The sequence below is a fragment of the Aquarana catesbeiana genome, linkage group LG03, assembly GCF_042186555.1.
Source record: "Aquarana catesbeiana isolate 2022-GZ linkage group LG03, ASM4218655v1, whole genome shotgun sequence".
Lineage (NCBI taxonomy): Eukaryota > Metazoa > Chordata > Amphibia > Anura > Ranidae > Aquarana > Aquarana catesbeiana.
This window is the reverse complement of record NC_133326.1, coordinates 47,064,112-47,091,698: the sequence shown is the minus strand read 5'-3', so window position 1 is coordinate 47,091,698 and position 27,587 is coordinate 47,064,112. Positions and strand designations below refer to the sequence as shown.

General features: G+C 44.5%; 1 protein-coding gene across 4 annotated transcripts in view; it reads left to right on the top strand.

The window, feature by feature from the left end:
- The window catches only part of ARNT2 (aryl hydrocarbon receptor nuclear translocator 2), a 199,302-nt gene that overhangs the window by 24,885 nt on the left and 146,830 nt on the right, over window positions 1-27,587 (top strand). For 2 of the 4 annotated variants that reach the window (XM_073618473.1, XM_073618474.1), the window contains exon 3: window positions 14,794-14,905. In XM_073618473.1, coding sequence (XP_073474574.1) covers window positions 14,794-14,905 — 112 coding nt within the window. Of the gene's footprint in view, window positions 1-11,556; window positions 11,817-11,937; window positions 12,252-14,793; window positions 14,906-27,587 lie in introns of those variants that run through there. The other 2 variants (XM_073618475.1, XM_073618476.1) reach the window with 2 other exon arrangements.

Genomic DNA, 27,587 nt, shown 5'->3' with positions numbered 1-27,587 from the left:
CTCCTTATATAACCCCTCCCATACCGGGAGCATCTCAGTTTTTTTGCCAGTGTCTAAGGTGTTGGTCACGAGTGAAGATGTGCTGAGCTGCACTGGAGCAATCCTTGCTGGGGCTAGCTATGCTGCCGGTTCCATTCAAAGTGTCTTTTACGCCAAATTGAATGGTGCCCGGGCCTCGTATGCAAAGAAACAAGGTTTTGCTTGTAAACGCTTCTCTTTTTAGAGAGCTGGACCCCAAGATCCAAGGCCATAAAGTTTTACTGGCGGGGTGCTATTACAGGTCCAGGATTGTGGGTTCCCCGAGGGTCCCCGGATCCTGAAGGTTTGTTAACGGAACCCACCGTGAAGGGTGAAGATTGGGTCTGGTGGTTTTACGACAGAAAACCATGCAGCGGGAAAGGTAAGTGGAGTTTTCTAAGGAATTTTTACATTTTCTTATGAAAAGTCTCCTTTAAAGTAAAGTGTCACCACTGGGGGCTGTATGGAGCACGTACCTTCTCATGCTTTGCTCAGAGATCACGCTGTGTCACAGAAGCAGCAGACTTTTTTTTTCCTCTGGCTAGTAGGCAGACCCCCGGTAAGTTTGGGGGGTTTTGCTTCCTCCAGACACCCCCACCTGGGCTGAACTCTTCCCCTCTTCATGAGGCTGAGTATAAGGGAGAACTGAAGACGATCGGCAATGTCCTTTTTTTTTCACCGCCCCTACTCGGCGGAGGCTTCCAGGTCTCCTCCACGCCATCCCTCCCTCACTCACAAGTCGATCCTGACAGATCAGAGGCCCGTGCTTGCGTGGGAAAACTTTTTTTTTTTTAAAGAGAAGGGGGGGCGAGATGCGAGGTGGTGGCGGGGCTTAGCGCTGCATTGGCATCCTCCAACGTGGGAGTGTGTTTTTAAAAAAAAACTCCATTTGTGCTGGCTGCAAAATTGTCAAAGAGACATAAGAGCAAAGAGGAGCATGAAAGAGGTTTTGGTGACACAGGCATTTCCTATTTGACACATTTACTATTTGCATCAGGATGAGCATTACATAACAGTGGCAGTGGCTGGACTATCGATCAAGCAGTGGATGCGATTTCTTATGGTAGTACCACCTGCTTTGTGCATCGGGCTAAGGTCAGAAGGGGGGGTTGAAACACCCCCTCAAGCTCTGGAAAGCCTACTCATCTCTACAAATGGCATCCTCCCCTAAAAGGGGGTGGCTGGTCAGAGTGAGCATCGGGGCCATAAAATGTTTGCAAATGTTTTCAACACTGCAGCCCAAGTTTATTTTAAAGCGGAGTTCCACACTAAAATGGAACTTCCGCTTTTCGGAACCCTCCCCCCCTCCGGTGTCACATTTGGCACCTTTCAGGGAGGAGGGGGGTGCAGATACCTGTCTAAGACAGGTATTTGCATCCACTTCCAGCATAGACTCCCACGGGAGTCTATGCCTCTTCCTGTCCCTCCGCGCTGTCTCCTGGGTAGGGATGAGCCGAACACCCCCCTGTTCGGTTCGCACCAGAACATGCGAACAGGAAAAAAGTTTGTTCGAACATGCGAACACCGTTAAAGTCTATGGGACACGAACATGAATAATCAAAAGTGCTAATTTTCAAGGCTTATATGCAAGTTATTGTCATAAAAAGTGTTTGGGGACCTGGGTCCTGCCCCAGGGGACATGGATCAATGCAAAAAAAAGTTTTAAAAACGGCCGTTTTTTCAGGAGCAGTGATTTTAATAATGCTTAAAGTCAAACAATAAAAGTGTAATATCCCTTTAAATTTCGTACCTGGGGGGTGTCTATAGTGTGCCTGTAAAGGGGCGCATGTTTCCTGTGTTTAGAACAGTCTGACAGCAAAATGACATTTTGAAGGAAAAAACTCATTTAAAACTACCCGCGGCTATTGCATTGCCGACAATACACATAGAAGTTCATTGATAAAAACGGCATGGGAATTCCCCAAAGGGGAACCCCGAACCAAAATTTAAAAAAAAAAATGACGTGGGGGTCCCCCTAAATTCCATATCAGGCCCTTCAGGTCTGGTATGGATATTAAGGGGAACCCCGGCCAAAATTTAAAAAAAAAAATGACGTGGGGTTCCCCCTAAATTCCATACCAGACCCTTCAGGTCTGGTATGGATTTTAAGGGGAACCCCGCGCCAAAAAAAAAAAAAAAAAACGGCGTGGGGTCCCCCCAAAAATCCATACCAGACCCTTATCCGAGCACGCAACCTGGCAGGCCGCAGGAAAAGAGGGGGGGACGAGAGTGCGGCCCCCCCTCCCTCCTGAACCGTACCAGGCCACATGCCCTCAACATTGGGAGGGTGCTTTGGGGTAGCCCCCCAAAACACCTTGTCCCCATGTTGATGAGGACAAGGGCCTCATCCCCACAACCCTGGCCGGTGGTTGTGGGGGTCTGCGGGCGGGGGGCTTATCGGAATCTGGAAGCCCCCTTTAACAAGGTGACCCCCAGATCCCGGCCCCCCCCCTGTGTGAAATGGTAAGGGGGTACATAAGTACCCCTACCATTTCACGAAAAAAGTGTCAAAAATGTTAAAAATGACAAGAGACAGTTTTTGACAATTCCTTTATTTAAATGCTTCTTCTTTCTTCTATCTTGCTTCATCTTCTGGTTCTTCTGGCTCTTCTGGTTCTTCTGGTTCTTCCTCCGGCGTTCTCGTCCAGCATCTCCTCCGCGGCGTCTTCTGTCTTCTTCTCCTCGGGCCGCTCCGCACCCATGGCATGGGGGGGAGGCTCCCGCTCTTCTCTTCTTCTCTTCTTCTTTTCTTCTTTTCTTCTCTTCTTCTCTTCTTCTTCATTTTCTTCTCCGGGCCGCTCCGCAATCCATGCTGGCATGGAGGGAGGCTCCCGCTGTGTGACGGCGCTCCTCGTCTGACAGTTCTTAAATAACGGGGGGGGGGCGGGGCCACCCGGTGACCCCGTCCCCCTCTGACGCACGGTGACTTGACGGGACTTCCCTGTGACGTCACGGGGAATGCCACAGGGAAGTCCCGTCAAGTCACCGTGCGTCAGAGGGGGGCGGGGTCACCGGGTGGCCCCCCCCCCCGTTATTTAAGAACTGTCAGACGAGGAGCGCCGTCACACAGCGGGAGCCTCCCTCCATGCCAGCATGGATTGCGGAGCGGCCCGGAGAAGAAAATGAAGAAGAAGAGAAGAAAAGAAGAAAAGAAGAAGAGAAGAGCGGGAGCCTCCCCCCCATGCCATGGGTGCGGAGCGGCCCGAGGAGAAGAAGACAGAAGACGCCGCGGAGGAGATGCTGGACGAGAACGCCGGAGGAAGAACCAGAAGAACCAGAAGAGCCAGAAGAACCAGAAGATGAAGCAAGATAGAAGAAAGAAGAAGCATTTAAATAAAGGAATTGTCAAAAACTGTCTCTTGTCATTTTTAACATTTTTGACACTTTTTTCGTGAAATGGTAGGGGTACTTATGTACCCCCTTACCATTTCACACAGGGGGGGGGCCGGGATCTGGGGGTCACCTTGTTAAAGGGGGCTTCCAGATTCCGATAAGCCCCCCGCCCGCAGACCCCCACAACCACCGGCCAGGGTTGTGGGGATGAGGCCCTTGTCCTCATCAACATGGGGACAAGGTGTTTTGGGGGGCTACCCCAAAGCACCCTCCCAATGTTGAGGGCATGTGGCCTGGTACGGTTCAGGAGGGAGGGGGGGCCGCACTCTTGTCCCCCCCTCTTTTCCTGCGGCCTGCCAGGTTGCGTGCTCGGATAAGGGTCTGGTATGGATTTTTGGGGGGACCCCACGCCGTTTTTTTTTTTTTTTTTTGGCACGGGGTTCCCCTTAAAATCCATACCAGACCTGAAGGGTCTGGTATGGAATTTAGGGGGAACCCCACGTCATTTTTTTTTTTAAATTTTGGCCGGGGTTCCCCTTAATATCCATACCAGACCTGAAGGGCCTGGTATGGAATTTAGGGGGACCCCCACGTCATTTTTTTTTTTTTATTTTGGTTCGGGGTTCCCCTTTGGGGAATTCCCATGCCGTTTTTATCAATGAACTTCTATGTGTATTGTCGGCAATGCAATAGCCGCGGGTAGTTTTAAATGAGTTTTTTCCTTCAAAATGTCATTTTGCTGTCAGACTGTTCTAAACACAGGAAACATGCGCCCCTTTACAGGCACACTATAGACACCCCCCAGGTACGAAATTTAAAGGGATATTACACTTTTATTGATTGACTTTAAGTATTATTAAAATCACTGCTCCTGAAAAAACGGCCGTTTTTAAAACTTTTTTTTGCATTGATCCATGTCCCCTGGGGCAGGACCCAGGTCCCCAAACACTTTTTATGACAATAACTTGCATATTAGCCTTTAAAATTAGCACTTTTGATTTCTCCCATAGACTTTTAAAGGGTGTTCCGCGGCATTCGAATTTGCCGCGAACACCCCAAATTGTTCGCTGTTCGGTGAACTTGCGAACAGCCAATGTTCGAGTCGAACATGAGTTCGACTCGAACTCGAAGCTCATCCCTACTCCTGGGAAACACACAGCTCCCAGGAGAGAGCGGGGACCAGTTACGATGCGCAACGCGACTCGCGCATGCGCAGTAGGGAACCGGGAAGTGAAGCCGCAACGCTTCACTTCCTGATTCCCTCACCTAGGATGGCGGCGGCAGCTGCTGAGAATCGAGTGGTTTATCGGCGTCGGCTGCCGACATCGCTGGACCCTGGGACAGGTAAGTGGCCATGTATTAAAAGTCAGCAGCTGCAGTATTTGTAGCTGCTGGCTTTTAATATTTTTGATTGATGTAGGTGGACTCCCTCTTTAATAAAAAGATCTTTTTTCCTCAGCAATGATAGGTTTAAAAAAAAAAAGTTTAGCGACTTTAATCGCATCCTAGTGTGGGTCAAAATGCGACAGGTTCTCTTCCATTGGCCAGGACCCTCAAACTGAGGAACTAGAGGCTGAAGAAGACGAATTCCCTCAGGGGACCGTGGTGAGGCTGATGACTCCTCTTCTGAGGTGTCAAATGCGGGATTTCTTGCTGAATGGTCCGCTCCACATTTATGTACCCTTAACTGAGTGTTTGGATTCGCTAAAGCCTCCTCTAGCTGTGCATGCCTTTTCCTGTCCATTCATTGTTGGAAAAGCTTTTTTGTATCTGAGAGGATCACCCAGATAAGCATTATTTTCCGTCCTAAAAGGTTTTCACACTTTATCCTATGGTGGAGGAAATTCACTAAGTAGGGTATACAAGCAATTAACGCTGCTATATCCTCTGTGAATAAAAGTTTGACTTGCCGGCAGACAATGCTCAAATGCTTAGAGATCCAACGGATTTTTCTCTGGCAGATTGAGTATCTCAGCCTGCGCTGACAGTAATTGCTTAATCGTTGAGAGACCAGTTTAAACAGGTGTTCAAGGTTATCCTGCTCAGCAGGCCCAGGATCTGGCAGCTTTATGTTTGCAATAGTTGCTGTGAGAGATTCTATACTTCAGGCCTTGCGACGTTCGCTAAGCACCATGCAGAAACTCCTGGCTAGTCTTCCTTTTGCGGTGAAACAGCTATTTGGGGATGTTTTGGATAATACATCCAAAGAAATTCTAGTGGAAAAAGTAACCCTTTTTCCATTTAAGAAAAGGAGTAAATGTATTTTAGTTTTTAAAGCTCCTTCTTTTGTGCCAGGGGCATCAGCCTCCAGGCAGTCACAATGGCTTCCGCTGTCAGATTCAAAAGGTAATCCTCAGGGTTAACCCCAGGGACAAAAGAGGTATTGGGGGAGGAAACATACAAGATACTGAAGCCTCCTTATGAGGTGGCGCCCCCGCTCACTCAATAGGGGGAATTCTTCTGCAGTTCTCAAGGATCTGGCAGGAAGAGTGTCAAGACGAATGGGGGACTTCCTCAATAGCTCCACGGTACAAACTGGAGTTCCAAGAGTTCCCGTCTCCTCGTTTTCTCAGATCAAACGTTCCTAAGGATCCAGAGAAAAAAAATTCTTTCTCTCAAGCATTGGACCATCTTTTGGCAAAAAGTTATCATGGTGGCCCCCATGTAAGAGCAGAGGTTGGGGTTTGGTTAAATCCAAATGGACATTCAGGATCTATAAAATCTAAATTCAATTCCTGAATATAACCACTCTTTTTTCGCATGGAGTCAATCCCATCAGTTATCTCCATCCTACAAGGAGGAGAACTTCTGGCGTCAATCGATGTCAGAGATGCATACCTCCATATGCCTATTTCCCCGCTCACTAGTAATATCTACTTTTCAAAGTGGAACACCTTCATTTTCAGTGTGTAGCTCTGCTTTCCGGTCTAGCTACTGCACCTTGAGTGTTTACAAAGGTTCTGGCCCCTCTTCTAGTCAGATTAAGGGCCCAAGGTATAACGATTATGGTTTACCTGGACGATATGTTCTTGATAGTTCAGTCGGTAGCCCGCTTAGACCAAAGCATGGTCACCACATTCAACTACCTGAAATATCTAGGTTGGATTCTCAGCCTAGGAGAAATCTTCTTTAAAACCATGAAAAGGGCTAAGATACTTGGGTCTGATCATAGGTACACCCAGAAAAGGGTATTCTTGCCCCAGGCAAAGATCAGCGCCATAAAGGAACTGATTTAGGTGGTCGAAGCAAGATGAATTCTTCTATTCAACTTTTCATTAGGTTGTTTGGAAAGTGTGTGGCTTCATTGAAGGCCGTTCCTTATGCTCAGTTTCATTCGAGACTGCTGCAAAACAGTATCCTATCAGCTTGGAACAAAGGGTTCAAGCTCTAGATTCCCAATGTGTCTGATTCCAAAGCCTACGTTCACATCACCCTGAAAGCGCCCGATCTGGTCTGATCTTGGAGGCTAAGCAGGGTCGGGCCTGGTTAGCACTCAGATGGACCACCTGGAAATACGCCGGAGCCTCAGTTTATGGTTAATATCCAAAAATCTGCAAAGGGGAAAATCCTTCCTTCAATTACCACGGAAGTAGCCCAGATCAGAAATGACCTTGCCCATTATCATTCTAGAAATTCAGGCAGAGCACTTGGTTCTGAGGGCCTGAACGTTCAGTTTACGGTATTGTCCTGCCAGTATGTGATCCGACTATGCCACAGCAATGGCCTATATTAATCACCAAGGGGGCACAAGAAGTTGTGCAGCTCAGAGTAAGGTGAATCATATCCTATATTGGGCAGAAAACAATGTACTTTGCCTATCAGCGGTCTTCATTCTAGAAATAGAAAATTGGCAGGCGGACTACTTGATTCGCCAGCAGTTGTTCCTGGGAAAATGGTTCCTTCACCCCGATATCTCCCCGTCAATATGTCAAAGATGGGGGATCCCAGACATAGATCTGTTTATATCCAGGTTCAACAAAGAAATCGACAACTTTGTGTCGAAAACAAAGGATTCGCTAGCATGTGGAACAGATGCCTTGCTATTCCCATGGAATCGGTTCTTACTGATTTATGCATTCCCTCCTATTCTGCCTGCGTCCGCGACTTCTTCGCAGGATCAAGCAGGAAGGGAAGTCAGTGATTCTTGTGGCCTCCAGCAGGGCCCAGGAAATCTTGGTATGCAGGGATTGTAAAGATGACAGTAGGGGACCCATGGACCCTACCGCCACGGCCAGACCTTCTTTCGCAAAGTCCGGTATTCCATCCTACTTTACAAACGCTAAATTTAACGGTTTGGCTACTGAGACCCACACTCTGAAGAAACATGGGCTGTCAGGTTTAGTGGTTTCTATCTTGGTTAATGCAAGGGAGCCGGCCTCCATAATTATATATTATGGAGTCTGGGAAGCATATGTCTCCTGGTGTGAAACCAGGGGTTGCACCCCAGGAAATAGGTCACAGGCAGAATCCTTGACTTTTTGCAGATGGGGTGAGAAATAAAGCTGGCCTTGAGTGCTTTCTAAGGACAGGTCTCGGCCTTATCGGTATTATTTCAACGACCAATTGCTTCGCTTTCTTTAGTTTGTAGCTTTATTCAAGGGGTAACACGGCTTAATCCCCGGTTAAGTCACCCCTGAACCCCTGGGACTTGAATTTAGTTTTTGGAGGCAAACAAAACCGATACAACATATTCCCTTGGTCCTTTTTGACAAGGAAACTATTTTTTCTGGTAACCATATCTGCTGCAAGAAGGGTATCAGACTTGGCTGCTTTTTCTTGTAAAGAGCCATATTATTATTCACAAGGATAAGGTAGTATGTCATCCTAACTTTTTACTGAAGGTAGTATCAGGTTTTTATCTAAACCAGGATATTATTCTATCTTAATTTTTTCCAGAACCTTGTTCTGTGGAAAAAAAATCACTACATTTTCTTGATGTGGTGAGAGCAGTCTACTTAAAGATGACTGCTCAGATTCGGAAAACGGATGTTTTGTTCGTATTGCCTGAAGGTCCTAAAAGAGGACAGGCAGCATGGAAATCTACTATTCTAAATGGATTCGACAAGTAATTGTTCTAGTTTATGGTTTAAAGAGGTAGTTTCTACCCTCTCAAATCAAAACGCACTTCTCTAGGGCTGTTAGTATTTCCTGGGAAGTGCATCACCAAGCCTCCATGGCTCAAATCTGCAAGGTCGCAACTTTGTCTTCAATTCATACATTTACCAGATTCTATCAGGTGGATGTAAAAAGACACAAGGATGTCACCTTCAGGCGCAGTGTACTGCAGGCAGCAGTATAAGTCCTCTGATCTCATGGTGCCCTACTTTTGTTGTGTCTCCCGCCCCTCAGTTGGCATTGCTCTGGGACATCCCACATAGTAATTACTATGGCTCTGTGTCCCGTGATGTACGATTAAAGAAAATAGGATTTTTATAACAGCTTACCTGTAAAATCCTTTTCTTTTGAAGTACATCACGGGACACAGAGGTCCCACCCCTCTTTCTAGTATACACGTGTATTGCTTTACTACGGAACTGAGATGCTCCCAATATGGGAGGGGTTATATAGGGAGGCAACTTCCTGTTTAGGGTGTGCCAGTGTCCATCACCTGAAGGTGGACTATAACCCACATAGTAATTACTATGGTTCTGTGTCCCGTGATGTACTTCAAAAGAAAAGGATTTTACAGGTAAACTGTTATAAAAATCCTATTTTTTCTCGAACGAACGATTCTAACAGTAAATGTGTTTTTCATTTTGGAAAGTTCATTCACTCAGATGTTTAAAGCAAGTGTTTTTTGTAAAGTATTTTCCAACATTGGTCATGTCATTGAGTGTACTAATGATATTTTTTTTATAACTGTTCATAGGAACGTTCGTTTTAAAATTTATGGCCAGCTTTGATCATCAACCTGTTTGACTTACACTAAGTATTCCATAGTTTTTGGAATTTATTAGGATGTCTTCTACTTTAACTGGTAATTATTACTTGAGAACTGTGTCCATATACATTTAAATCCCAGATGACTCAGAATCTTTCCAATTTATTTGAATCCTTCTGTAAATGATATTCATGTTTATGCCATTTTTGCTTATTATGCAAAGTAAGTGTATCTTGGGAGGGCTAGGAACAAAGTAAACTGAATGAATGCAAAGCGTTTTCTGATTTGATGAGGTGCAGAGACAGGGTGGTGACATCACAATTTTTCGCCTTGTCTAATCAGAGTATGCTTTGCATTCATTCAGAAAACACAAAGCATTCTCTAAATGGCTCTTGTGCCAAGGGTCCAACCTCCTGTGTTCACAATGGATAAGGCTGGCCGCTTAGCACTGGAGTCAGAAACAAGTGGAGATCACTGGAGGAGCAGGGTTTACTTCAGTGATTTCCAGCTTCCAGGGGCACCAGGCATGGTATACACATAGTTACATTGGTGCAAGCTGGACTAATGTAAAAATATCCCATTTTATTTCTAATATCAATGTTGGATGAATTTAGCCTTTTACGTCTTCCCGACCGCGCTATAGCCAAAAGATGTCTACAGCGTGGTCATCCAGTTCTGCGAGGGCGTCCATGGACATCCTCCCAGAACCCCGCCTCCCACATGCCCCCTAGGGTGCGCATTGGGCGCGCTCTGTGAAAGCTGTGTTCGTTGGACACAGCTGACCACAGATCGTGGTAAAGGGTCAATCACAGTGGCCCTTTACCATGTGATCAGCTGTGTCCAATCACAGATGATCACATGTAAACAGACTTGCCGGTAATCTGCATTCCTTTCCTCACCCTCTGGGGGGTAATTTACTAAAGGCTGTGCACTACAAGTGCACTGCAAGTGCACTTGGAAGTGCAGTCGCTGTAGATCTGAGGGGGACATGCAAGGAAAATAAAAAACAGCATTTTTGCTTGCACATGATTGGATGATAAAATCAGCAGAGCTTCCCCTCATTTCAGAGCTTCCCCTCAGATTTACAGCAATCTACAGTGACTGCACTTACTGTATAGTGAAAAATGGATTTGTCTTTAGTAAATCAACCCTATTGTGTCTGTGAGAAGAAAGAATTGCGGAAAGCCGGTGTCCTGTCGAGAAAGGTCCCCCGTCGGATAGTGTCCACCCTGTACTGCGCAGGCGCAGAGCTTCCGCTGTACGGAGGACAAAGGAGACGCCGAAAGTCTTCGAACACGAACAGCTGTTCATCAGCTGTACACGGCGCCTGCGCAATTAAGACTACATTGTGCCACACGCTCCCGCACGCTCCCGATGCTCGTGCAACTCTGCAAGGGGCGGGTGTAGGGGCGGATGACTACAGAAAAGGCCATATTTTACAATGATGGGCAGAGCTGATAAGTTGGGGCTAGTTTTATAAATAAGCTACACGTCTTTGTGGGGGCGTGTTTACACAACTGAAGGGTGTGTTTTTTAAACATGTATTATCTCTTCTGTATGCATCCGCCCCTACACCCGCCCCCTTGCAGAGTTGCACGAGCATCGGGAGCATGTGGCAGAATTTAGTCTTAATTGCACAGGCGCCGTGTACAGCTGATGAACAGCTGTTCATGTTCGGACACTTTCGGCCTCTCCTTTGTCAAGCGCTGCGCCTGCGCAGTACAGGGTGGACACTATGCGACGGGGGACCTTTCTCGGCAGAACACCGGCAAGGCTGACAGTACATTGTTTACATTGATAATCAGGGCACTGATCATTAGTGCCCTGATTATCAGTGCAGCTTATCAGTGCTGTCTCATCAATGCAGCCTTATTTGCAAAATTTTATAACAGAAACTAAGAAATACCTTTTTTTTTTTTTTCAACATTTTTTGTCTTTTTGTTTGTTTGTTTAACACAAAATAAAAACAACAGTGGTGCACGGGCATTATTTAACTTTAGTCAGAGCTGCAAAGTTTGTTTTTATCTACAGCCCGCTCCTTACCTGCATAGGCAGCTTTTGGTAAAGGTGCACTAACCCTTTAAACAAACATTATAATATTTTTATATGGTCATACATATGCTCTGTTGGTATTTTCCTTTGGGAAAAGACATTCTTTTCTTTTTTATTTACCAATTACTACTAATGGGCCATAGTTACTCTGTGTTTCTTTGTCATGAAGGTCTCCTCTATCAGGGGGTGGAATGGTCAGTGTACTGGATATAAGTGTTCCCTTTGAATCGGCATGTTCTGTCTGTGATGCCGTATATCTGTGTTCAACCTGTTTGATTCCAGAGCTGTTGGAAGTGCTTGGTGTGGAATTGTTGCTGCGATTGTTCCTCCTGCAGGCAGCTGAATCACAGATCACGCTGAACACAGGCAGATAGGGATGTTGCCTTGTTCTGAGCTGAATACAAATTCTCTCCCCCTCCTCCATCTCAGCCATTGCTGCCAGATTTCTTGCATACTGATGATGCTTCGGTCTCCATCCAGGTTCCCCTGCTAGGAAGAAACACCATCAGCTGTATTACGTTTTCTATTAGAGGTAAAAGTTTGAAGGGTTTGCTTATCAAGAAAGTATTCTTAGGTTAAATGTGCCAATTTTAAACTATTGTAAATGTCATTTCACTTCGTCATAGCTAGATCTCAGTCTTTGTCTTCGGGGCTCATCAACTGATGGCGATCAATCTGAGCTTGGCTTCAGCAGAGGGATTAAGCCTTTCGGCACTATAGACAATTCATTGTGGTAATAACAGAGCTTCTTCCACAAAGGACACATGTGTAAACCAAGCGGGTGCTAGATTTACCCCTTCTTTTGGATTTTCTTATTTCCTTCTGGGATTACAAGAGGACTCATTAGTAAGATTGGCGTGTGTGTGTTCTTGTCACTACGTAGAGTTAATTTGGGACTTCTGTGCAAAGCAATGTGACTACCATTCCAAACTGCCTAATGATTGGTGAACAGTCTTTTTACAGACAGGTACAGCTTTAAAGATTTGCATTATATATGGTGTCAGAAGTATCATTTGGTACAATGTTTCTCAATGTGGGTTCAGTTTTGATTCCCCCAGGGTGTCAAGAGCATGGGACCCACTTTGCCCTGGATCTGGGGGGGGGGGGGTGTGGAAGGTCCTGCAATATGAGCACTATGTGATTGGGAGGGCTTTGTCATGGGGGTACTGTGATGTGATAGGCACCTCTGATGTGATGGGGGGACCTCTCATCTACAGGGGGGACTCTGATATGGGGGGGCTCTGATGTGAAGGGGGGGGTTTTGATGTGATTGGGAGATCTCTAATGTTAAGGGGGGCTTTTAATGTGAAATTAATTACATCGAGGCGGTTGTGTGCATCATCCCAGACTCAGGTTTCCATCATCCCAGGCTCAAGTTTCCTTCATCCCAGGCTCATGCTTCCATCATTCCAGGCTCAAGTCTCCATCAGCCCAGGCTTCCATCATTCCAGGGTCAGGTTTCCATCATCCCAGGCTCAAGTTTCCTTCATCCCAGGCTCAAGTTTCCTTCATCCCAGGCTCAAGTTTCCTTCATCCCAGGCTCAGGCTTCTATCATTCCAGGCTCAGGTTTACATCATTCCAGGCTCAGGTTTCTATCACCCCAGGCTCAGGCTTTTATCATCTCAGGCTCAGGTTTCTATCATTCCAGACTCAGGTTTCCATCATTCCAGGCTCAGGTTTCCATCATCTCAGGCTCAGGTTCCTATCATCCCAGGCTCAGGCTTCCATCATTCCAGACTCAGGTTTATGTCATTCCAGGCTCAGGTTTCCATCATTCCAAGCTCAGGTTTCCATCATCCCAGGCTCAGGTTGCCATCATCCCAGGCTTAGGTTGCCATCATCCCAGGCTCTGGCTTCCATCATCCCATGCTCAGGTTTCCATCATTCCAGGCTCAGGTTTATGTCATTCCAGGCTCAGGTTTCCATCATTCCAAGCTCAGGTTTCCATCATCCCAGGCTCAGGTTGCCATCATCCCAGGCTCAGGTTGCCATCATCCCAGGCTTAGGTTGCCATCATCCCAGGCTCTGGCTTCCATCATCCCATGCTCAGGTTTCCATCATTCCAGGCTCAGGTTTATGTTATTCCAGGCTCAGGTTTCCATCATTCCAAGCTCAGGTTTCCATCATCCCAGGCTCAGGTTGCCATCATCCCAGGCTCAGGTTGCCATCATCCCAGGCTCAGGTTGCCATCACCCAAGGCTCTGGCTTCCATCATCCCAGGCTCAGGTGTCCATCATCCCAGACTCAGGTTTCCATCATCCCAGACTCAGGTTTCCATCATCCCAGACTCAGGTTTCCATCATCCCAGGCTCAGGTTTCCATCATCCCAGGCTCAGGTTTCCATCATCCCAGGCTCCGGTGTCCATCATCCCAGACTCAGGTTTCTATCATCCCAGACTCCGATGTCCATCATCCCAGGCTCAGGTTTCCATCATCCCAGGTTCAGGTTTCTATGATTATGGCTCCAGTTTCCCACTGATAAGCAAAATTTTGTTTTTACATTTTAGACTGGAGTGCCTCAAGGTGCTGCAACTGAAAAAGGGTTGAGAAATGAGTTTGTAAATACTGCATATTCTAATTAAACACTGATAAAAAGGTTAATTGGTAATGCTTGATCAGGGGTCTCAAATTGGCGGCCCTCCAGCTGTTGTGACTGCAAGTCCCATGATGCATTGCAAGGCTGCCAGTTACCAGCATGACTCCCTCAGGCAAAGGTATGATGGAACTTGTAGTTCTGCAACACCTGAAGGGCCACCAGTTTGAGACCCCTGTGCTTGATGAATTGTTTGGGCAGTTTTGTGACTCACACACCTCTCCCACATTGCTCAGCCAGGCAGGTGAAAATCTGATTTCCTGAATAAGCATTGTCCAAAAAGAAGATAGGTGACATATGAAAACATGGAGACATCTTCCTGGCTCGGAGCGTGGTGGTGTTGGGGGTATTAATCGCAATAATTGCTTAAAGTGTAAGTTCACCTTTACAGAAAATCTGTAAGGTGAACTTACACTGGACCCCCTTCCCATCACACCTGGTCCCGCTAACCTGGAGTCCGGCGATCACCCGCTAGCAAGTCTTTTAAACAGTTCACATGTATGTAATTCAAGTATATTTATATGTTTGCACGGAGTCTATTACAGATCCTATTGAAACGTTCCTCAAGGTATAAAACACTCTGCTCAATTTAAGCTTCCATTTAACCTTCAGAGGGCTTACCGTAATTTAGCTTGCAAAGAAATAGTAGTATTACTCCTTGTGTCAGGTATAACAAAAAGGTAAAGTAGCCCGGGAGCAGATTTGTACTTTCTTTGTAGAGTGGGTCATGTTGGAAGATCTGCTTTCACTGTCACAAAAAAGTAATGTATGTTGCTGAATTTGTAATTTTATATTGTAGTACAGGGTTTTCAATGGGAGAAGCCATGTTGCATAAACCTGCACTATAATCCACACATTTGATAATTGTGATGTTGAAGATTAACAATGATTTTGATGAGTTGTTTGTGTTCCCAGAGATGACCACAGACATCCCAGGATCTGTCACTATACCAGGTGCTGCCATGGCAACAGGGCAGGTGAGGATGGCGGGCCAAATGTCAGGACGTGGAGGAAAGCGAAGGTCGGGGTAAGTCAATGATGTTTCTTTGGGACAGGTGTAAAGGAAAGTGTTGGCATGTGACCTTTATGATTTTAAATTTTGCTGTTCAATCAGAATAACGTTTCTGCTGTTGTCAGTAGACCTAAAGGGTAACTCCACTTTTGTGAAAAAAAATATAGCCAATAAAAAAAATAATATAGTGTATACAATGGTCACATAAGCCATATTGTAATTTAGGGTTATTAAAATGTACATGTCCTTTTCAATCTGCAGCCACTGTCATTTTCTGTAAAAAATCAATGCAATATGGCAACCTGGAGGTGTTCTGTACACAGTTGGTGTACACACCTTCCCCAGAAATTTAATTTCCGGGTTGTGTGATTGGCAAACTGATTTTCTCAGAAATCTTCACTAATATACAGGTAGCAAAGAAATTATATTTTTGGTGAGATACTCCTCAAGGTTAATTACTTTTAAAAGCAAAGTATGGCTTTGAAAAAAAAAAAATCATACTCACCTGGATGGAGCACCGATCCCGGCTTCATCTGTCCCCCGCTGCCTCTAAGACGGAGAACTGAGCGATCAAAGACTGGTGATTGCTCAGTTCTCGGTCTACAGCCTGCAGAGAACCAGTGACTGCCCCTCCAGCGCTCACTGGAGCGCTAGGCTATGGAGAGGGTGGGAGCGGCTGGCTCAGACTCTCAGCGGCACACTGAGAGCCTAAGCCAGCTGCCAGTCCAGGCATCTGGGTGAAACCCTACTGTAAAGATAAGGTCTTTCCTGTACCTGGACCGGCTGGGTGACATCGGCCAACAGTGGACTTTAGCCCACTGTCGGCTGATACCGGGTTACAGGAGTGCAGACGTAATTCATAGGAGAGGTAGGGCCAAAAGAGCTTTAGCTATACTTCTCCTTTAAAGAGGAAGTAAACCCTGGTGGTTTTTACGTCCGCTTTATTTCCCTGAAAAGGTAAAGCATAATGGGCATCGCATAGTAGCCCATTATGTGTCACTTACCTAAAACCAAACCTGCGATGTCTCCGCTGTCCCCACTAGCAGCGAGCGTCCATCTTCACCCACATAGACAAATAAACAGTATTTTCTCAGAGAAGAAACAGGTGGGACTCTGCTACAAAGTTTGCTAAAATCCTTGCAATGTACATAGATCACCCAGAGGTGATTGTTTTTTTCAATAAAAGTGAAGTTACCCTGTAAGTTTTTTTTTGTTGGAACAATTTGTACCTGTTTGACCATAGCATAGCAGATATATTTACATACATTTCTATTTGAGCTGCAAAAGGTTATGTGATATGTGTACATTAGAAGTCTGCATTACGGGAAAATAGGGGTGGCTCAGACTGCCATTGTCTCGGCTTTACATAGCATAGGAGTCATACGTTCATATGGAGCAACGTCTGTATACCAGCTGACAACGTTTTTTTGATTGACAAAACTGTAGAAAAGGTCTTATGATATGAACAAGGACTATGCTGATTTATACTACAGTATAACAGTTTATACACTGGTCAGTTATAACATTATGGTGACCTACATAATATTGAATAGGTCCCTCTTTTACCACTAAAACACTAGAAAACAAAACTAAAAATCAATCTGTGCAGATCTTACATAAATATAGTTGCAAGCTAAACACTAGGGATGGGCTCAGTCGTGTTCGGATCCTAGTCCCAACCCACCTGAGCAATCCCGCCAGGAAGCTGTCACTGCACACCTCCAATCATAGACAGTGAGGCCTTTCCTGGCACGCAGCTACACATACACACCGCCCTGACTAGGCTGCTCATGATTGTGTGCAGTGACGGCTTCCTGGCAGGATTGCTCAGGTGGGTTGGGACTAGGAACACACCTGAGTCCATCCCTACTATATACTAACAAGTGATTTCATTCCACCCAAAACTGAAATGATTAAATTAGACCTCTGAATGTATGCTGTGGTATCTGGCACCAAACCGTTAGTAGCTGATCCTTTAGTAGTAACTTATCCTTTAAGTCCTGTAAGTTGGGAGGTGGGACCTCCATGGATCGGACTGGTTTTTCCAGGACATTGCACAGATGCTCGATCTGAATGAAATCTGGAGAATGCAGAGCCCAAGTAAACACATCAAACTCGTTGTTGGCTTCCTCAAACAATTTTTGCAGTGCAGCAGGGCACAATATCCTGCTAAAAAGGCCACTTCCATCAGAGAATACCATATCCATGAAGGGGTGTACTTGGTCTGCAACAATGTTTAGGTAGATGGTATGTGTCAAAGTAACATCTACATGAATGGCAGGAACCAAAGTTTCCCAGCAGAACATTGCCCAAAGCCTCACACTGCCGACTTGTCTTCTTCCCATACTGCATCCTGGTGCCATCTCTTCCCCAGGTAAGCAACTCTTATGCATTCGGCCATTCACATCATGTAAAAGAAAATGTGATTCCTCAGACCAGGCCACCTTCTTCCATTGCTCCGTAGTCCAGTTCTGATGCCCTCGAGCCCATTGTAGGTGCTTTTGGCTGTGGACACGGGTCAGAATGGGCACCCTGACCGGTCTGCAGCTACACAGCCCCATACATAACAAACTGCCCATTTTTTCTGCTTTCAACACATCAGCTTCAGGACCAACATGTTTACTTGCTGCCTAATATATTCCACAGAATTGCTTATGCCATTATAATGAGATAATCAAAGTTATTACCTTAAAGCGGTAGTAAACCCGCTGACATTTTTTTTTTATACACCTGTAAGGCAAAAGGCATAATGAGCTAGTATGCATACTAGCTCATTATGAAATACTTACCTTAGAACAAGGCATCGGTATCTTACCTGGTCCACGCCGAGGTAGCTGACATGTTGCCTCGGCGTATCTTCCGGGTATCGCGGCTCCAGCGCTGTGAGTGGCTGGAGCCGCGATGTCGACTACTTTCAGCGATGCCGGGCTTTCAGCCGAGAATCCCCTGTGCGCATGCGCCGCTGCAGTCAGCGGCTCATTGCAAGGGGAATATCTCCTAAACCTTACAGGTTTAGGAGATATTTTTTTTTACCTACAGGTAAGCCTTATTATAGGCTTACCTGTAGGTAAAAGTTCAAAATTTGAGTATACAACCGCTTTAACCTTTCAGTGATCCTGATGTTATGGCTGATCGATTGTATATACTATATATTTATATATCTGGATGAGATTTTCACTCAAATCAGACGTACATTTAAGAAATGGTCAGGGCAAATTTTATTCTGTTGCACTGCTATTTTATGTCAGCTGAGGGGAATTTATAAATGTAGTACAATACAACCTATGTACAGTATGTCATAATTCTGCCACAAATCTGCTTCACTACTCCTGTTTAGCATTGCTTAACCACGCGACAGAATTGTCCACTGTTGTGTTAAAATAAAGGTGACATTGCTGAAGGTGTTTTTACTGAGCCTGGCCATAGACGACTTGATTCAGCAGGAATCTGCCAAAATTCAAGCCGTGGGTAAGCAATACCTGGCTTAACCAATCTGATTTAAAGGAGAAATCCAGCCAAAGCTCGTTTGTCTGTACTTCTCCTATGGATCACAGGAGTACAATTTGTTTTGCACTCCAGTGTCCCGTTTTCAGCAGCGCTCTGCTGCCGTCACAGAAATCAGTACAGGCACCACGTAATCCCGATAATGGAAGTCTTGATCCCCCAGGTGTCTGGACTGACACCCTGGACACCCTGGACTGACACCCGCTCTACCCACTCCAGCGCTCCAGTGAGGGAGGAAGGAGCATAGCAGACTGACAGTCTACAGCTCTCTGCTCATGGAGCCCTGAAAACTGAGCGATCGGTGGTGTTCGATCGATCGGTTCTCAGTGCAGATGTGCCAGGGGACAGATGCAGCATCGGATCCATGCTGCATCCACCTAGGTAAGAATAACTGTGGGGGAAAAAAAAATCCCTCACTTCTCTTTCAAGAATTGACTGAGCTGGGTACCTGGCCAATAACATCATTAAAGACTATGGGGTTGATTTACTAAAGGCAAATCCACTTTGCACTACAAGTGCACTTGGAAGTGCAGTCGCTGTAGATCTGAGGGGGACATGCAAGGAAGATAAAAAACAACATTTTTGCTTGTACCTGATTGGATGATAAAATCAGCAGAGCTTCCCCCCATTTCAGCTCTTTCCCTCAGATCTAAAGAGACTGCACTTCCAAGTGCACTTGCAGTGCAGTTGTAGTGCAAAGTGGATTTGCCTTTAATAAATCAACCCCTTAGTCCAGCTTTTGCAGAAAATTAGTAAATGCAGCAACATTAATCTAAGTACCACTGTGCATTTACTTCTTTTTTGCAAAGACGCTTGCAGAGCATTATACCTGTAATCACTGCATCCCAGGTGCAGTGCACAAGGTCTTGCAGTGTTCTCCCCAACATCAGGTCTGGATGGAGGTATGGACCTTCTGTTATGGGGCTGGAGGAAATGTGGCTGGACTGCAAATTGGTGTGATGTCACAGCACTTCAGTGCCCAGCAGTCCTCCTCCAGGCACACCAATGAGGATGGGTGCGAGGACAGGGAGGTAGACAGAAGGTCTTGTGACTGCACTTGAAGGTGAAGGAGGGATCAGCCACTGTGGCAGTTGGAACATGTAGGCATTTGCTGTATATCTGCTTGTGCAAATATACTTGATATATAACTTTAGTTGTCTTTTAGAGCAGTGGTTCTCAACCACCAGGTAATGGCACACTGCTGGGCTGCAATCTTTGGCACAGTACACATCATTGCAGTGCAGTTCAGTGCAGATAAAAAAGTAGAGCATGTTGCATTTTTCTGCACTGCAAATGCAGGTAACGCGCTACAAACGCGCTTTAAACGCACTGCACCCACACTGCACTGCACCCCTTCAAGCCAAGAAAGCCAAGCCCAAAAATGTATAGAAAAATGCACTGCAAACACAGTGCTAAACGCAAAGCAAAACACATTTAGGTTTGCTTCAAATGCATGTAAACATGCAGTCAAAAACATGCAGTTATGTGCAGTTTCTGGTGTGAATGGGCCCTTACTCCTGCATGGCTTCCTGTCTGCTCCAACAACTACTGCTGCCTCACTAGGCTCAGGGTGGCTCACTGAGGACTGAAGGCTCCTCTGGTGAGCCTATATCTACTGTGCTACTGAATAAAACTACTAATTAACGCTACTCTTATGAATGAAAGTACCGTGCCTAAAATTACTGCTTGGGCAGATTGATCTGCGCCCAACTGATCTGTGAGGTTGGGGGTTGGGGGACGGGTTGGCTCCTGTCCTAAAGTAAGTAGTAGAACTATAGGAAAAACTTTTTTTTTTCCGTTGTGGATAGAGTAAGGAAGGGTTTTAACCCCTGTCAGATTTTCTTTCATCTCCTGTGTCTCATTTTGGAGATTTCCCTCATAGCCAAACAGGCAATGAGAGGAAATCTCTTCAAATTAAGGGAATCTCTTGGGGACCCCCAGGGCACCATAATTAGTGAATTAGTGTCCCCATTGGAAGACTTCACCTCTATTATTTTTCGGGTGACAATCCAAAATTTGGGATTTTCTTTAACTTTCACTTTCAATGATAATGGTAAACAGAACAAATATAGAAGAAAAATCTCCTTAAAGGGGCTGTAAACTCTCTAGGTTTTTCACCTTAATGCATTCTATGCATTAAGGTGAAAAACCTCCTGTCATGCAGCAGCCCCCCCCCCCCCAGCCCCTCTTTTATTTACCTGAGCACGCCAGGAACGAGCACACCAGCCCTGGCCGGTGTCTCGTGTCCTGATTGGATAGATTGAAAGCAGCACAGCCATTGGCTCGCGCTGCTGTCAATCAAATCCAATGACACAGGGCCGAGTCCTGCTGTCTGTGTCAATAGACGCAGCAGCAGGAGTTAGGAGCATGCCCGCACGAGTGTCCCGAAGGAAAGCGATTCTCAGAAGAGGAGGAGCCACCAGCGCCGCTGAGGGACCCCAGAAGAGGAGGATCGGGAGCCACTCAGTGCAAAACCAACTGCACAGTGGAGGTAAGTATGATATGTTTGTTATTTAAAAAAACCCCCAAAAAACGAGGGTTTAGTAACCCTTTAACAGGGACACAGACAGTAGTAAAAACCTGACAGGTGTTCTAATCCCTCTCCACTCTATCAAAAACTAGAAAAAAAACGTTTTGCCTCTAATTTGGGTGGGCCGTTCTCCCCTGGGGTTTACTTTCCCACTGACACCAATGATATGAGGAGCTATTCTTCCCTGGTGACCAGTCTATCAATGACACCATTGATTTGGGGGGTATTTTCTGCTAGTGGCCACTATGCCATGGATACCAATGAATTGAGAGGCAATTCTCCCCTGGGGGCCACACTCCCACCCACAGCAATGAATTGAGGAGCTATTCTCTCCTGGGTGCCATGATCCCACTCACACCAATGATTTGGATTTTTCTGTCATTGTATCTGTTATAATTAGAGTAACTCATACTTTTTTTTTCTACAAGATAACTACAGGTATATGCAGGCATCTCTGGGTAAAACAATTCCATGCATCAGATGTGCTTGTAAATTTCCATGTTTCTTATTGATGTTATTGCAAGGAGTCCTTGCTTTCTAAAGGCAGAGATATTACAAGTCTAAATGGTTACTGTTACTACACTCAGGTTAACTAACCGTAGTAATATAAAGAGCACGCTCATTAAAGCCTAAAATCATACTGCACTGAAATGTTAAACTTTTTAAAACTTCAGTGATTAGCCAAACTTTGCTGGTAAATGAAACATCTGTTTTGCTTTTTTTACCATGGTAAAGCCAAGAAGAGTTTTGTGTTTTACGACTCTTTGGCTTAGATGAAGAGGAATAGTGATGATTAAGAAATTATGACCTATGGGGATGTAAATAGAAAAGTGACACCCACCTGTTTTCCAAATCCTCCGGATCAGTTAAAGCTGAACTCCGGGATAAGTAAATATTGTCTAAATATAAGATGTATGATTGTTATTACATGAATCTTGGTGAGCTTTGTGTAGTACTTCCCGATCTGTGCAGTATTCCAGTGTGAGAATTTCCCTCTCTGCAGGAGCTTCCTGTAATAAAGACCGGCCACTGCTGCGCTCCCTCCCTTGTGCAGGGACACTGGTCTTGTCCTCACCCACTCCTGTATGTAGTTTTCTGCAGGCACCCTGTAGTGGGTGGACCAGTTGGGTACCTCCTACAACTCTGTTTTCTGTGTAGCACAGTGATTATGTCAATACTACTTTTATATGGTAATAACTATGTTTGCAAAGGCATTTGGTGCACACAAAGTGGATGTATATCCTTTGTGACTATTGTGAAATATATTTAAAGGAAAGATTTTGTTTTAAGCCTGAAAGTTGAACTATGGCCTCCCTCTTATGCCGCCCCCTGGCAGGTGTCTTGGATTCACCCAAGCTGCGGACTCTAAGTTGGATCAGAAACCCTAGTGGCTCTGTATTTATAGTACATATAACATTTCAGTAAGTGTGGACCTCTTTTTTTTTTTTTTTTAATGAGATATTTATTTTAACATCAATTGATGTTATAATAAATATCTGCTACTTTAGTAGCATACAGCAGGGGTCCCCAATCCCTGGGACGCAGGCCAGTGGAGGTCCGTGCCCTGTTTGCAGTCAGGCAGCACAGGCTGCACTAAAGGAGCTGTGGCGGCCAAGCAGAGAGATTGCGTCATCACCTCTCACCACCTGCCACACATCACCGCTGCTGGGTCCACCTTCTCACATCTCATAGGCTAGAACTCTGTTGATATTAACTGCGCATGTGCCGGTTTCCCATGCCAGACTCTGTAGTGCTGGGGAGTGGCTTCAACTGTAAGTTCTTTCACTGCTGTCAGAAAACCCATTCAAATTGTCCTTACATTTTTAAAAAGTGTCAAGCTGCATCTGCTGGTACCAGGCTTCAGTGGGAAGCTGTGTCTGGTGGTAGGCTACGATGGCAAGTGACATGTTGCATCCGGTGGCAAGTGACATGCTACATCTGGTGGCAGGCTACGGTGGCAAGCAACACACTATATCTGGTGGCGAGTGACACGCTGCAGCTGGTGGTAGGTAATGGTGGCAAGTGACATGCTACATCTGGTGGCAGGGGACACAGTGCATCTGGTGGCTGGCAATGGGGGCAATTGACACACTGTATCTGGTGGCAGGTGATGGTGGCAGGTGACACAATGCATCTGGTGGCAAGGGACACACTGCATCTGGTGGCTGGCAATGGGGGCAATTGACACACTGTATCTGGTGGCAGGTGACACAATGCATCTGGTGGCAAGTGACACCCTGCAGCTGGTGGCAGGTAATGGTGGCAAGTGACATGATGCAGCTGGTGGCAGTGGACACTCTGCATCTGGTGGCAGGCAATGGGGACAATTGACACACTGCATCTGGTGGCAAGGGACACACTGCATCTGGTGCCAGGCTACAGTGGAAAGTGACAAGCTCAGGGCTCCCCCTGATTCTGCATTATGGTGAGTTTAACTATTTCATTATATATTACAATGTAATAATAGAAATAATGCTCTTCAATCATCCTGACACCATACAACCTTGGTGTCAGGATGATTAAAACACTAACGCCTGCCTCGCCAAACCCCCCAAACCCATCAGTTCTCTATAATACTACACCATAAGGGCTTTATCTGCTGTCAGAATACAATGTGCCCGTGGGGGGTGGATCGGATTCCTCCATGCCACCTCGCTTGTGTGGATGGACAAATGATTTGTTATTTTCCACATTTTGTGACAGGCCAGCTGTCCAGCAAAGAAAGGGTTAGTTCCGCAGTGCAAACGATACGCAGTGGATCTCTTGTCAGAGGGTGTTTGACAGGGGATGAGGAAGCAATATGTTGCCTCCTTACTGCTTGTTGTGACCCCTAAAAGCTTGCACCACTGTGCTGCAGCAGCCTGCATTGCACGAGGTTGCAATATGGCCTCAGACACTTGGGTCATGTTTGGCGGACAGCATGTATATACCTCCGTAAGGCTGCCTTTGCAGCTTAAGGGGATGGTAAAAACAAGGCTCAACTGCCTGTTTTTACCAACATAGTCATATGGCTTAAACCTCTTTTCCAAAAGTAAAGAACAGTTTCTGTAACTACCTATAAAGTTGTAGCTGGAGTTCAGCTTTACATTGTTTGTTTCTTACGTGAACTCTTTTACTTGAACTTTTTAAAACTACAAGTCCATCTGAGACAACTTTCTCCACATGGTGGCACCACTGCTGGGCTATTTCACTGCAGAATTAACAGCGCTGTCACCTTGTTAACAGAGATGTAAAAACAACAGATATACTGGTAGGATCAACTGGTGCTTTTAAGAAAAGGGGAGCTCATATGACTGAGGGTGTGGTTGCCGTCATCTCTTATTTGTCAACACAGTATTATACCTCCTCACTTCATGGGATTTTAAAGACAACCCAAAAACAATTATAATGTATAAAAAAGTATTTTATTCTTTTTTTATTATTATTTAAAAATACTAAAAAGTAATAAAAAAAAATCTTTTGTACAACCACGGTTTTACATATAAACATGAACAGTATACACAATAATAGCACATCTGAGTACAGAAAGTGGTATTCCCCAGCTACTTGCGGTTCAGTCCCATCACCATATGAAAACAGTAGATGGTTCCAAGAGTTGGGGGTATCCAATGCGTTTCAAAATAATTTTTTCTTCAGGGTTTTTATACCACTATAGTATGCTATCTTTGGCTAGAGTGCTCTCACACTTCAATCTGTGAGAGCCCTCTAGCCAGAGACAGCATACTATAGTGGTATAAAATCCCTGAAGAAGAAATTATTTGTACCTTATTTCGAAAACGCGTTGAATATCCCCAACTCTTGGAACCATCTACTGTTTCCATAGGATGATGGGACTGAATAGCAAGTAGCTGGGGAATACCACTTTCTGTACTCATGTACTCAGGTGTATTATGGTGTATACTGTTCATATTGTGGTTTTACAAAATATTTTTTTTATTAAATTTCTTTTTAGTATTTTTAAAGAATGATAATAAAGAATAAAATACTTTTTTATACATTATAATTGTGTTTGGGTTGCCTTTCAAATCCCATTAAGTGAAGAGGTATACTGTGGGATCAACTGGTGCTTAGTATACGTAAACCTGTTCCCACCCCCATTCTAAGCGCCCTATTATAATTACTATACTAACTATATATATATATATATATATATATATATATATATATATATATATATATATATATATATACTACCTATTCTGAGAGTGCTCTGGTCTGGTCACATGATCTCTTCAATGGCCAGCTTCTGTGTAGAGGAGCGATCGCTGACACGGCCTGCAATACCTATGTGGGGATGTCATTTATAGGCTTATTATGGGGCATCCATTGTCGTCTGTCCCTCTTCTACATTGGAGCCGATCTTGTGACCGGGCCGGAGCGCCCTCACCTCATGCTTGTTCTAAATAACCATATTTCCATAAATCTATTAATTATTGAGAATTAGGGATTATATTGTGACAGTGTTTCAGTGTCTGATTTCCCAGATTGTACCTTGTAATCCAAATAAATGCCTTTTTCACAGTCATTTAGAATAAATATTAATTATAAATTAGAAGAAAAATGTTCTAGAATTATTGCACATTCAATTCCATTATTCATATAAATTTATATAAAATGTAAAACATAATATTTAATACCAGTTATATTTGCAGGTTGCTGAAGTTGCCCATAGCATTATGATAAAATGAGTTTGCTAATGAGGTGTTATACCAAATACAACCACATGATGGCAAACGAGTTCCATTACAGGAGAATGGGCCATGTATTTATTCTGCAGAATGACAAAGTTAACGTCTGTTATAGTGGGCAATAGAGAAATGCAGAGAGAGATGAACAACAACAAAAAATAAATATTAATGTCCCCCAAAACTGTTTTATCCATTGGAAGACAAATGTATTCCTGCATTTTTCACGCTCAGTTTGGTACGCAGCTTTTGTTATGTATGTACACCAAGCTACACAAGCTGTAACTTTTATAATTATTTACTAGAAATTTAGCTTGACTGCACTCTGTTGTCTTCCTATTAGTATGGCCCTGTTCATGCATCTGTGTTCTCAGATACACCTGTATATAAGATACAGCACATCAGCATATTATTTTAACACTGGTTGAGCAGTGTTTTACTTTTTCTCTTCTGCGTTTTATTAAAAAACTAAATTCCATTTCTTGGATATGTTAAACATGTTCACAAACACGATTCGTATACTTTTCTAAATTTCTATGAATCCCCATGGGCAGGAAAGCAGATGTTAGTAAGGTCAAACTGCAACAGAACACTGTCTCTACTACAAATTTATTGAAAATTGGATCAAGGGACCTGCTGAAAAAGCCCATAAGGAGGGTTTAGCGCATATGGGTGGGAGGAGCCGCTACCCGTGATGTTACTATTTACTTTAGTATCAGCATGGTGAGCTGAATACATGCTTGTTTTACACATATTTATGTGAGTGTTTTTAATCCCTTGATCTAATTTTCAATACATTTATAGCAGAGAGCACTATAGTTTCTCTATTTCTATTCTTTGATATGCTATACATTTGATTGAGACTCAAGAAGTGGAGTAGCATGATTCAGGGATGCCAATTTAGGAGTGTTCCTGTACCATCCTAAGTGGAGTTCACTGAGGCCTTTGTGACTCTGTGGTGGGGTCATACTTTGGAGGTGAGCAGGCATTTTATCCGGAGATGGTGGGCACCTAACACATTGGATGTTTTTTAAGGACTGTCACTTTGATTATTACACTTCCGTGGAATCCTGATATTGGGGACTGTTATGCCCTGTACACATGACCGGTTTTGCCGTTGGAATAAACTCTGAAGGTTTTTCCGACGGAGTTCCGACAGAATTCCACTCAAGCTGTCTTGCATACACACAGTCACACCAAATTCCGACCGTCCAGAACGCGGTGACGTAAAACACGTACAACGGGACTAGAAAACGGAAGTTCAATAGCCAGTAGCCAATAGCTTCCGTCTCGTACTTGCTTCAGAGCATGCCTCGTTTTTGGTCCGTCGGAACAGCATACAGATGAGCGTTTTTTCCGATAGTAATTTGTTCCGTCAGAAAAATATAGAACATGTTCTCTATCTAAGTCCGTCTGAATTTTCAACAGAAAAAGTCAGATGGGGCATACACGGAATATATGATGAAAATCAGACTCTTTCTGTCGGAAATTCCGCTCGTGTGTACGCGGCATTACACTATTGATACTACATTAGTTATTTCAGCTATGGTATTATGTTTGTCTTATGTTTTAAATGTGGTTGCGCTGCACTTATATTTTGTACTTAAGTTTTGGAAGTTGAATGGACACATATCTAGGGTGTTAGCAGCAGTCTTTGCCTTGTTTTTTTGGCAAATGATAATATTGTTTATTATTTGCACATAGATTAGAGTGGTTGTTTGCACTGATTATACTTCACATATGCATTATCTCACAAAAGTGAGTACACCCTTCACATTTTTGTAAATATTTTATTATATCTTTTCATGTGACAACACTGAAGAAATGACTCTTTGCTGCAATGTAAAGTAGTGAGTGTACAGCTTGTATAACAGTGTACATTTGCTGTCCCCTCAAAATAACTCAACACACAGCCATTAATGTCTAACAAAAGTGAGTACACCCCTAGGTGAAAATGTTCAAATTGGGCCTAAAGTGT